Here is a 12,557-nt window from a genome sequence, read left to right on the forward strand (position 1 = left end):
TGGACTTCAAGACTTTGACTTAGTCACTAGTGTTAATTTTAAAGAAGAGGATTATGAGTTAGATGAATATGTTGACATTTTAATGTCTGCATATGAGTATCATGTTATGGATTCAATAAGACGATTTAAAGAAATGGAAAGAGGATTAGAATTAGTTGAACAACGACTAAAAGAAATTCAAAAAGAAAATGAAGAATTAGAAAAAAAAATAATTAATTGAATCATATGTGAATTTCTACTTGATGAGAAATACCTTCTGAAACAAAATAATAAACTTTATAAAGAGGATCATCTTTCCATGGAATCATTAATAAAACTGGTATATCAGCAAATTTAGTTTTTAAAATCCATGAAGAAGACTCAATGAAAAATGCATTATTTTTTGGTTTTGTATGAGGTTTAACAAATGAGTCTTTTGTTTTAATTATAAATTTATCTATATCAGAATTTTTTACTTGTTCTATACACATAACCAAACCAGATTTATTTAAAGATGGTGGTAATTGCATTTTATATAACTGTAATGAATGTTCTTTCTTTAATTGAATTGTTGTAGTGGTTGAGAAATATTCTAAAACTAATGGTTTTGTTTTATCATAAGAAGTAATATCAACACTAGTTATATAAACACCTTCTTTTATATGAATTCTATCAAAAATAGAAGGAGAAAGAACACATTTAATTTTTGTTGTTTCTTTAGGATCAAGAATAAGAAGTTCATCATTTTCTTTTGCTTTTAAACCATTCCCTCTTCCAAATATTAATGCTTCTTGTGTATCTTCAATAGTTAAGGGATAATCAACTCCTTTTTTAATTTTATGTACAACAGCAGGTTCATTATCCCCATCATTAATTAAACAAATAACAGCTTCTGGATTATTTGTTTTATACTTAATAAAGAGATATTTTTCAAATGAATAATAAACACAAGAAACATCTTCAATAAATATTCTTTTTTGTTCCAAAGCAGTGATATTGAAATTCATTGGCTATAATATTATTTTTATTTAATAATATTAAATAACAAACAAACTTCAAATGTTGTATCAACATTTAACTTTTTAAGTTGGGTTAATCTTTCTAAGTCTTTAATGTATTGAGGAGTTTGTTTAATAATTTCATTTTCCTTTTGAATTTCATTAGATCGTTGAATAACTTGATTTAATTGAGTTTTTAATTCATTAAAAGCATGTTCTATTTGATTTGATGTATTGCAGATTGTATCAACTTTTTGTTGGAGCCAATCAATTAAATTATTTTTATTTCCATTAATCAAAACCACTGTGAATGTATTAATATAATAGTCTTGGTTTTCATTTTCATGTTGTTTTATGTTTTTAATATCACCTCTTTGAATTCTTTTAATAAAATGGTTTTGGTTATTCATCAATTGTAAAACATCAATAATATCATTATTAGGTAAAACAATTGTGTTTTTTCCTATAGTAGAATAAAAAAGAGTTTTACCATCAACCCAAATATCATCTTTTTGTTCTATTCGAATAATATAACTCTGATTATTATTGGTGATTGTTTCAAAGTCTTTTATTCCACTTTTTATTTCAATATACTCTTCTTTTCCATTTTCTTCTATTTTTTTCTTTGTTCCAATAATACTATCTTCAACAGATATAAATATAACTTTTTTCTCTGCATTAACCAACCGCTCTATCTTTTGTCTTAGTATAACATTTTCATTTTTTAATTTTTCATACTCCCCTGAACTATTTCCTCGTCTTCGAGGACTTAATCCTCTCATACCAATAGTGAGTCTTGGTGATTGGTTTGGACTATCAAATTGATTACCGACATTCCCACAAAAAGAGTATGTCATCAATAATCGTTGAAAAGTAGGTAATTTAAGTATATCACCAATAATTTTTTCGCTTATTGAATCACTTAAGTTTTGCTCTTTCAACACTGACCCAAGTTCCACAATGAGTTGTTGCATAAAATAATTAAAATTTTTTGTTCTGTTTTTAACCTTTAAAAATCTGAAAAAGGAAAAGTTCAAACCACACTTTTATCATTAACGAAATAATAAATGATTGAAGAAGGGGAAGTATATTATAGAAAGGAAGTAGGATTAGAGTTTGAAAAAAAACTATAATTATATTATTATTAAATCATATTTATACTATACTTTGTAACACTATTTTTATCTTATTTTTATTTCTTTTATTATTAGAATAATATCTATATTTGTTATTCTTGTTATTTATTATTTTGGATGATAATGAATCATTTCATTTCACTGTTTCATATCCTTATTTATTTCATTCTTTCTCAAATGCATATTTTCATTCATTAAACATAAAAACATTTTATTCTAAAGAGTTAATTAATAAATTAAAATAATTTTATCATTCTATTCTATTACATTTAAATGAAATGAAATACTGTTATTCATTAATTATTTAATTATTGTATTGAATATTCAAAATAATATGTTCATTGAAAATAATGAATGAACAAATATATTATATAACAAATGAATTAAATATTTAATCATTTATTATTTATAATTCATATAACACGTTGAAATACATTGAATAATATTAAAAGATAAAAGAAGAAGATAAATAAATCATTATAAATAAAAAATAACAAAATGAATTATATTTAATGAATTTAATATATGAATATGGTTATATCTAAATTATCAAATAGTAATTCATTAATAATAGATGTTTTGATTATCATTTAATACAATTTCATATTTTACATATTGTATTTTTAATATCAAATGATATGCAATGAATCAATAATAATTAAATAAAATTGTCAAGCTTTATATTTTTATCATAATTTGCAATATTATTTAGTATAAATCATTATTTAATGTTTAGTGAATAAGTTTTAATGTATATGATGATAAAAATCAATAAAAATATATTTATCTGATTATAAAATACAAAACAATGAATATCGTTATTATCAAAAAAAAAATATGATGACGAAAAGTGTTTGTATTGATTGTATTTTTATTTAACATAAAAATATAGTGAATGGTATATTATTTTATAGTTAATTTCTCTCTCAATCTTACAAATTATCACTATATTCAAGTCCAATTGAACAATATTTATATTATTGAACATATTTTGATTTAATATTAAATAAAATCATTCAATACATTATTAATAAATGAATTAATTATTGTTATGATATTAATCAAAAAATTAGTAATAATAATTGATAATTTTGAATAACATTGACATTTCATTATTTAATATTTTTATTATCATCATATCAATATTTTTTTTGTTGTATCAATCACGTATTGTTCATTCACTTGATTGAGTATTATTTATTCAATTAAAAATCTGAATGGATTAAAGTATGAATATAATTTGTGAAATACAATCTCATCATTTATCATTTCAAGATGTAAATCATTCTGACTATGAAATAGAAAAAAATATATTTGAATAACAATAAATTATGTATAATTTAATTGATACAATTATCAAATCATTTGACAATTCTCATTTCAATAAACGTTGAACTAGAAAAAGAGAATGCGAAGTAATAACTAATCGGATGAAAAACACTATCAAAACAATATATTCAAATACTACTCATATATTAATTATTTCATCTTTTAAACTGTCTGTATTTTGATTGTCACATTGTACAATGTATAATCAGAAAAAATGAAAGTAAATATTGGTTTAGAATATATTCAAAAAGAATAGACAATAAAAATAAAAGAAGTAGTACTATCTCATAATTTCATCAATTAACACAACTTGAACAACAAAATGAAATAATTCACAAACATGAAATAGAACAAATAAAAGTCTTATTGATTAATAAATACTTTTCAATATACAATATTATATAAAATATACAACACAGAATAAAAATAAAGAATAATAAATAAAGAATAAATGAATATACTCAATTTATTTTATTGATTAAGTGAAAAAGAAAATAATAATAAAATACAACAAAATAATATAAAATAATAATGAAAACTATATTTCACCTCATTTAAACTAAATAAATTATTATCATTACCATATGGTTTCAATTTTAATTATTACAGTAACATTAACCATACACTTTTACCCACCAGTAATTATTAAAAAATAAAAAATTAAAAAATAAGAAAAAAAAGAGTCAGGACGGAAGTCAATTTTAGACATAATGTTTTTCAATCATTTTTCAATAAAACTATAAATATCAAAATTTTCATATTTATTCTAAAATAAGGTTATAACAGTTCTAATTGCCTTTTTCAAATATTTAACTCTTTTTCATTAAAAAAAAAAGAAGAAAGGAAACTTTTTTTCTTAAACCATCTTCTCATGAACAATGTAGATACTGATATCATTCTTCAAAGAATGATTAAACTTAGTGAACTTTCTCAAGAAGATAGATTCTGGATTAAAAGTTGGAGTACAAAAAGGTTGATGGGACTTCGTCCATCAACAGTACAACAGGCATATAGTTCACCCGAAAATGAGTTTGTGTTATATCATTAAAAATAGGAATTTTGTTTTAATTGATTTTGTACTAACCAATTTCAGTGCATTTTTTCTCAGAAGTCAAGCAGTCTTGTTATTAGAATTGAAGTGTCCAGAAGACTTTACTAAAAAGTTGTTATTTCAGTCATATAATCCTTTTACTATAAAATATAATCAATTAGATTTTTCTGGTTCTCCAATATTTGAAAATGAAGTGAATTTATTTGGTTTCAATAAAATGGCAATTTGTTATAGAACAATTAATATTGAAATAGAAAACAAGTGTATTTATTTATTATGTAGCATCTATGACCCTCGTTCTTCAATTATGCCTTTTAGAGATGGTGGTCATTTAATCTGGTGTATTGTTTTTGAAAAACTTGCAAATACTCAGTTTCGTGTTACATATTTACTTAATTGTGTTGTTATTCCTTGGCTTCATGAAACAAACGTAGATATTGCCTTACAAAGACAAATGATGTTTTTAACACGGTTTTTCAAAACTTTAGTTGATCTTCCATCCAATATATCTGATGTTCCTGAATCAATTGCAGTAGAACGAAATGGGTATGAACATGTTCTTCCTGAAAGACCATTGAATGGAACTCTTGTTTGGGATAAAGAAAATACTCGTATTTCATTATTATCAAGAAACAAATCAGAAGCATCATATATTCTTCATGGATCATTTGAAATAATTAGTAAAAGAAGGTTTACAAGAGAGTCATTAGTTTCAATGGTTTTTGGTAAAAGATGTCATTTTATCAAATCACTTGGAGATGGTTCAACAATAGTTCATAAAGAGCCTTATAAAGATATTTCTTCTGACCATCTTAAAATTTCATTATGGATTTATGGGTCAGTATGTTCTTTAATTCATTTTCATTCAATTCACTCACCAATGTGTAGATTTGCTCATTCACAATTATCTGACCATAAAAGAGTATTTTTCTTTCAAAACGCTTATGTATTTTATTCAAGAGATGAAAATAATACTATTAAAATTCAATATAATTTGGATATTACAGTAAAAGAAGAAACGATGGAAGATACTCAATCATCTCTTAAAGTGTTTATTGAATTTTTAGAAAATATGAAAGAATTTCATTATGAACCAACTGAAAGTGAAACTTCTTCAGAAAATGAAGAAAAAAAATCACCATCATTAAAGATTGAATTAGAAAAATATGGACCAGATGAACATTCATTCTTTCCTCAACTACCTATTACTGCATTAAAAAAAATATGTGAATATTTAGATGAAAAAAGTGTTAATTCTCTTAAATTTTGTAACAAACATTTAATGCAATTAATTGGAACAATGATTAAGTTTGGAAACGATATATCTTCAAGTGAAGAAAGAAAAGAAACATCAGTGAAATCAGTGAAAGATGTTTTAAATTCTACAGAAATTGAAGATAAAATAACAACAGAAACCAACAAAAATAAGTGTAACTCTTGTAAGTTAAATTATGAAAGTCATAACACTACTAGTATAAATACACAAATTAATAAATTCACCAATAAAACCAATGATACAAATAATATTCAACCAAAAATTTATGAAGGACATACAAATATAATTAGAAGTGTAGATATTCATAGTTTTAGTAAAGCTATAGTTACTGGGTCTTCTGATAGAAAAGTTAGACTTTGGAAATATAACTCAAAAGAAAATTCACAAGTGTTCATTGGTCCAAATTCAAGTTTAGTTACCACAAGATTTGTAGATGATTATATTGTAGTTGCATATAAATGTGGAACAGTAAAATACATCCATCAAACAAATCCAAAAAGTAGTCTTGTATTTGATGTTCCTGATGGAAAAATGGAAGGGCTTTATCCATTAAAAAGAACACGATTTTTAACATGGAATGAAAGAGTTCAAATTGTAACTTATGAAGACTTTAAAAGAAATATTGAATTTACATATGATGGACACGTAAGAAAGATAAGTGTATCCAGACCATTAAATGATTGGTGTTTTATTAGTGGTTCAGCCGATAGAACAGTTCATTTATGGGATATTAGATCATCATCTCCTATGTTAACAAAATATAGACCTCACAAATCAGGAATTACTTTATTAGAAACGTTAAATGATTTTCAGTTTGCTACTGTTGGGAATGAAAAAATTATTTGTTTGTGGGACTCAAGAAAATTAGACCATTATTTTGCTAGTTCACCAAACAACACATGTGCCCTTGATGTTAGAGATAATTCTATTATATGTGGAGTTGATGGTGGATTAATTCAAATCCTTGATTATAAAGGGGTTTTAAGAAGATCTCTTACTTGTGGAGATTCTGTTGATATTAGTTCAGTAACAATGAGCAACCATGTAGTTGCAGTTGGTAGCAAGAGTGGAAAACTATATGTATTTGATGAAGTGTATTATTGAACTTTAATGCTTTTTAAATAATAAAATAAACAATTGATTTTATCATTCCTAACAATCAACTGAATTTTGTAATTAAAAGAAAGGAAAGGTTAGAAATTAGATACTTTTATTTTAAAATAAAGTCTTATTCTCTTATTTATTATTTACAAGAAGCTAATTGTATCACTTAATTTACTAACTTATTTAGAACTTATTTATTTTATATATATATGATAATTATATATTATCCATAAACTCATATCATCGCAAAACAAGAAGATTCTAAATATTCTATCTCAAAAAATAACAGCTGGTGAATTATCAAAAATATTTATCTATTTCTTTATCTTGTTACAAATGATTATAATAACATTTTATTATCACATATTACTAAAATTTTATTTTCATAAAAAAATAATAAAATAATAACATAAAAATAAACCCTTTAAATTTATTTTGTTGATAATGAGAATTTTGCATCATAACATGAAATTTCTGCTCCAGTAGGATCAGTAGCAACCATTTTAATTTTATAATTTCCTGAAGCTAACCATTCAATTCCATCAGGAATATCCAATGGTGGAATTGGAATAGAAGCAGTGTATCTACTTACTGGAATTGGGCATGAGCATGGAACTTTATCAAATCCATGGCTTCTAGTAGCATTCAAACATTCATCAGTAACATTAGCAAATAATTCACAAATATTATTATAAGTGCATGATCCAACATTCTTTGCACATGGAACAGTAACCCAGAAAAGAACTTCCTTTTGGAAAGTTAAAGCAACAGTGGCTTCAGTAATTTCTTTTGTTACTTCAATATCAAAATCAAGAGTAAATCCTCCTTGAATATTTATAGGGTTATCTGGTTGAATAGTCATTTGATGAATGATGAAAGTAGGGTTCTTTGCACAAGAAGTAAGAGTGAAAGGATATGTTTTAGCAGAGGCAAGAATAACAAGACCAAGAATCAATGCAAACATGATTAATTATCACTAAGATTTTTTTGATCTTTTTATATCATATCTCAAATTAAACCAGGCAATTGCCTATCCTATTAGTCAAATTTTTTTCTTCTTTTTTATATTCAATATGACTTTTTTCAAAAATAGACTAATCAAAAAACGTTTTTTCTTTTATTTTTAATTTTTTCTTTTTAAAAATATTAAATGTATTAGTAGAATAATAGTTTCTCTAATTTACACATTTTTTATAAAAAAAATCAAATTATAAGGGTAGCTCATTTGAAAATTCGTTTGGAATGGATTGTGGTTTTCGTTTTTGTTCCCGTGGATTTAATATGTTATAAAGAACAGTTGAACAAAATGGATAAAGAATACCAAAACTAATTCCAAAAGAAAAGAAAGCGCAAATACCAATTAAGACACCAAAGTTCATTGACACAACCAATGAAGTAGTCAATGCAATTAATAATAAAACAATAAACACTACGTGTTTCACATTCATTGAGACTATCAAATATAAATCTATTTTGTAATTTTTTTCTCTTTTTTTTTTTTCTTATCAAGTAAAGAAAATCAGTAGTATGCAAATGATTGATCCTCAAAAGAGATAATGTTACATGGATTAAGTTATTATTACAAATTAGTTAAAATGGAATAAGAATAAACAAAATAATTTCTGAGAAATAAATATAATTTTAAAATTGAACGAAAAAATGAAGAAAAAAAAAAGGAAAGAATAATAAAATAAAATAAAAAATGATTATTCATTTATTTCTTACGTGGATTAAAAAAAAAGAAGATTAAATAAAAAGAGAAATTATTTAAATATAAAAGATATTAAAAAGAAATAATAAAAAAGTTAATAAGTTTAAAATAGAAGAAATACCCTGATTGAATAAATAGGGAGAACTGATTTTGATAATTGCCACTTTATTAAATGTCAAGCAGTGATAATGAATTTGAAAAAGGTAATGCTGAACATTCTGGAGTATATCCATGCCAATGCTCTGCTTTAAGAAAAGGTGGTTATGTTGTTATCAAGGGAAGACCATGCAAGGTTTTTGAAATGTCAACTTCTAAGACTGGAAAACATGGACATGCTAAAGTTACTTATGCTGGTTATGATATTTTCACTGGAAAGAGACTTGATGATTCTTGCCCATCAACTCATAATGTTGAAGTCCCAGAAGTAAAGAGAACTGAATACTCTCTTGTTGGTATTAATGATGGATATGCATCACTTCTTCTTGAAAGTGGTGAAACTAGAGACGATCTTAAACTCCCAGAAGGTGAAATGGGACAAAAGATTCAAGCTGATTATGATGATGGAAAAGAACTCATTATTGCTATTCAAACTGCTATGGGTATTGAAGCCATTATCGATTATAAAGAAGCTAAAGACTAATTATACTAACTCTGCTTTTCTGAATATTAGATTTTATTTTTATTAAATAGTTTATAAAGAGTAAAAATAGAATTCATTCAAAACTTTGTTAATTTCTTTTATAGAATAAAATTTAAATGTTTTATTCAAATTTCTTATTTCATTACGTTAACAAATCGCTCTTTTTGATAAAAATAACTAAAAGAAAAGAACTGTAAAATATAACTTTTCTTATGAAAAAAGAAACTGTTCAAAAGATTTGTAAAAAAACTTGTAGAAAAACCTGTAAAAAAGAAATGAAGAAACCAATGAAAAAGATGATGAAAAAGATGATGCAAAAAATGTTAAGAAAACAATATTTAAAAATGCTTAAAACTTTAAAGTAATTAAATCTTTTCAAGATCAATTCTTATTCAGAAAATTTAAAATTGAATTAATTTTTAATTTATTAAATTGTTTAATAATTTTTTTAATTTTATCTTTTATCATGAAATTTTAAGAATTATAAAAAATTAAAATCTTTTTATACTATATTTTAAATTAATTAAATAATTACTAAATCAAGTAGTATTAGAATTGTTTTTTCTATTTCACTTTGCTCAAGTGAGAATGATCATGTTATTTAATATTCATACTTGTTTTATTTTCTTTATAAATGTATGGTATTATATGAAATATTCACTTTTATTTTCTATTCTTCTTTTGTTTTTATCATTTTCAATTTTATTTGAAAAAGAATACTTTCATTTTATTCTCTTGTTTTATTCTCCATTACTTCTTCGTTATATTTTAGTTATTCTCAATTCATTTATTAATTCATGTTTATTTTGTATCTTCTTATTTATATTATAATTTCTTATTATATCTTCATTTGTTGTTATTTATCATTACAAATATCACATCATATCATTTATTATTTGATGTAATTATTAATTTGTTCATTTCATATAAATCACTATTTTCTTTCATTAATTTCATTATTTATATTCATTTCTTTTATATTGATATTTTTATTATTTTAATTGTTATTTTTTATCATTTCCTAATTATTCTATGTTTTATTCAATGACTATTTATTTTGTTCAATTTCAATGTATTCATATATTCCAATACATCGATTTTTAATTATTTTATGAATGTCGATGTATTATTCTTCTTTTGTATAATTTGATATATTTCAATACATTCATTTTTATTAATTGTTTTACCACATGATTTATACAATCTTTTCAACATTCCATTCTTATTATTTTCAATATTTATTTTATTTTATTATCTTCTATTAATATTCATTTATTTTTTTTAGTTATTCATATTCATTACTATCTTAATATTTCATCATTGTGTTTTCTATATTTGATTTTCTTCTTATTCTCATATCTTATCTTTATCTTATTTTCATTTATTATTATTTATTTTATCAATCATGTGATTTGTCATTATTTCTTTCAATTTAATGAATGGAAATGAGTTTTAATTTATTATTCTACTTCTTTTTATTTACCATATCATTTTCTTATTTCTTTCTATCTTTCTTCTTGCTCTTTTAATAAATTCTATAAATTCTTCTTCTATGTTTATTTTGAGTCGTCTTTCTTTTCTTTCATCTATTATTTTGTTATTAATAAAATCGTTAATTAAGTGTTTATTATATTTACTCCATACCATAATAAATTATCATTTTTTCTTCCAATTTTACTAGTTTGTTTCTTTTTTCATCATTATTTCTTCTTCTTTGTTTCTGTATTTCTTTAGTTTTTTTATTTCTTTATTTCATTTTTTTCATTTCTACTTTGTCTTATTGCTCTTATATTGTTTCTTTAAATATTTCTTTTTGTTCTTCTTCTTATATATTTTCTCTTTTACTATTCTTTCAATTTTTTCACTTCACTTTGTGTATTCTTCTACTCTGTTTTTGTTCTTTATTTCTTTTCTTTTGTCTTTCTTTGTCTTCTTTTATAACACCTTTTACTCTTTATATCCTTTTCCATTGTCTTTGTTATTCTCATAATAATATTAATTAAACAAACTGTCTTCATTAAGGTAAATGCTGCCATGATAATTGCTTTTACCGTTAGTAATATTTTCTAAGCCTATTGGAAGGTGAAAAGTACTTTTTATAAGAATTTTGTGGCATTTTTGTAGTGTAGAAATGATATACAAGATAAATAAGAATATATTATTAATAATACAGAACATTAGAAGAGAAATTAATAAATGTAAAGAAGAGACATTAGAAAACAAACCAGTTGTGATAAGTAACGTTTGAACTTTTCATAAATTAACCATAAAATTGAAAGAAATAGAAAATGTTAATAGAAATAAGAATAAAACTAAGAACAATACAACACAAATGATAGACAATATGTACGAATTATAATAACTTGTATTTTGATGATATAAGTTCACAACAAAATACTCAAATAATACAAAGAGTGGTGACAAGTTTAATAATAATTATAGTACAGTGACATATTGAATTAATGAATATGACAGTAAATGTCGTTCATTAGATTATTTTCGACTAATGCAATTGTTCAGAGATAGTAAATGTTAGTAGAAAGTCAAAGAAATGAGAAAGAGAATATTAAATTAAATAAACAAAATATGAAAAACAAGAAAAAAAAACAAGAAAAAAATCATACAAAATGACGGAAGAAGTGTGGAAGATAAGAAATTATAACGAAGAAAAACATCAACTTTCTGATTGTTGGGAATTGTGGGTTGATGAGATGAGTGAATCCTTTTCATCTTCTGAACTGAATGCAAGGTCTATTGCTATATTTCAAACTGTTGAAGAATTTTGGAGTGTATATTCTTCAATGAGTTCATTACAAGTTATGCCAAAAGGAGTTGACGTTTATTTATTAAAGAGTGGAAATAGTCCAAATAATGGTCAAAAAATTATTCTTTCATTTAGTGAGAAAGTGAAAAGTGAATGGGATTTAATTTATCAACAAATAGTTTGTTTAGTTAATAAAAAATTCAAGTTATCAATTGTTAATGTTTATTAGGTATTATTGTGTGTTGGTTCTACAATCAGTTATTATACTTCATTAGTTGGTATATCATATAGTGTTGGAAGTAGTTTAAAAATATCAATATGGTATTCTGGTTCAAATGAAACAATGTTAAGTGATGTAGTTAGAGATATTAATTTAATTCCTAATATGGTGGAACACACAACTCGAATATCAATAAAGAATTAAAAAAGAGAATGTTTAGTTTTGAAATAATTAAGTTTTTAATGATTAAGACACATAAAATAAAAATTTTTCTACTAAAAAAATATTTGTATTAAAAAAAAAAATAAGAAATAAATTTCAATCTAATAAATTCATCTGCAAAAATTCA

The 12,557-nt window shown here is 23.4% G+C and overlaps 5 protein-coding genes across 5 annotated transcripts; 3 read left to right on the forward strand and 2 right to left on the reverse strand.

Moving 5' to 3' along the window:
* Positions 1–235: 235 nt before the first annotated feature.
* Positions 236–1,951, reverse strand: EHI_151780 (uncharacterized protein; the record flags this gene model as incomplete). Its single annotated transcript, XM_652309.2, has 3 exons — positions 236–256; positions 318–989; positions 1,034–1,951. 3 exons carry the CDS (start codon positions 1,949–1,951, stop codon positions 236–238), a joined length of 1,611 nt encoding a protein of 536 aa, XP_657401.2.
* Positions 1,952–4,710: 2,759 nt separating this feature from the next.
* On the forward strand, positions 4,711–6,873 carry EHI_151790 (F-box/WD domain containing protein; the record flags this gene model as incomplete). Its single annotated transcript, XM_652308.2, has 1 exon — positions 4,711–6,873. The coding sequence occupies one exon, from the start codon at positions 4,711–4,713 to the stop codon at positions 6,871–6,873; it is 2,163 nt and encodes a 720-aa protein (XP_657400.2).
* A 430-nt stretch (positions 6,874–7,303) lies between these two features.
* Positions 7,304–7,899, reverse strand: EHI_151800 (ganglioside gm2 activator protein, putative; the record flags this gene model as incomplete). Its single annotated transcript, XM_652307.2, has 1 exon — positions 7,304–7,899. The coding sequence occupies exon 1, from the start codon at positions 7,835–7,837 to the stop codon at positions 7,304–7,306; it is 534 nt and encodes a 177-aa protein (XP_657399.1). The 5' UTR covers positions 7,838–7,899.
* An 855-nt stretch (positions 7,900–8,754) lies between these two features.
* Positions 8,755–9,249, forward strand: EHI_151810 (translation initiation factor eIF-5A, putative). The gene has a single exon (XM_652305.2). It carries the CDS (start codon positions 8,757–8,759, stop codon positions 9,222–9,224), a length of 468 nt encoding a protein of 155 aa, XP_657397.1. The 5' UTR covers positions 8,755–8,756; the 3' UTR covers positions 9,225–9,249.
* A 2,602-nt stretch (positions 9,250–11,851) lies between these two features.
* Positions 11,852–12,412, forward strand: EHI_151820 (eukaryotic translation initiation factor 4E, putative; the record flags this gene model as incomplete). Its single annotated transcript, XM_001913318.1, has 2 exons — positions 11,852–12,166; positions 12,218–12,412. The coding sequence occupies 2 exons, from the start codon at positions 11,852–11,854 to the stop codon at positions 12,410–12,412; spliced, it is 510 nt and encodes a 169-aa protein (XP_001913353.1).
* Positions 12,413–12,557: the final 145 nt, after the last annotated feature.

Source organism: Entamoeba histolytica, genomic scaffold (genome assembly GCF_000208925.1).
Source record: "Entamoeba histolytica HM-1:IMSS scf_1104750518587 genomic scaffold, whole genome shotgun sequence".
In the NCBI taxonomy this organism is placed as follows: Eukaryota; Evosea; order Mastigamoebida; family Endamoebidae; genus Entamoeba; species Entamoeba histolytica.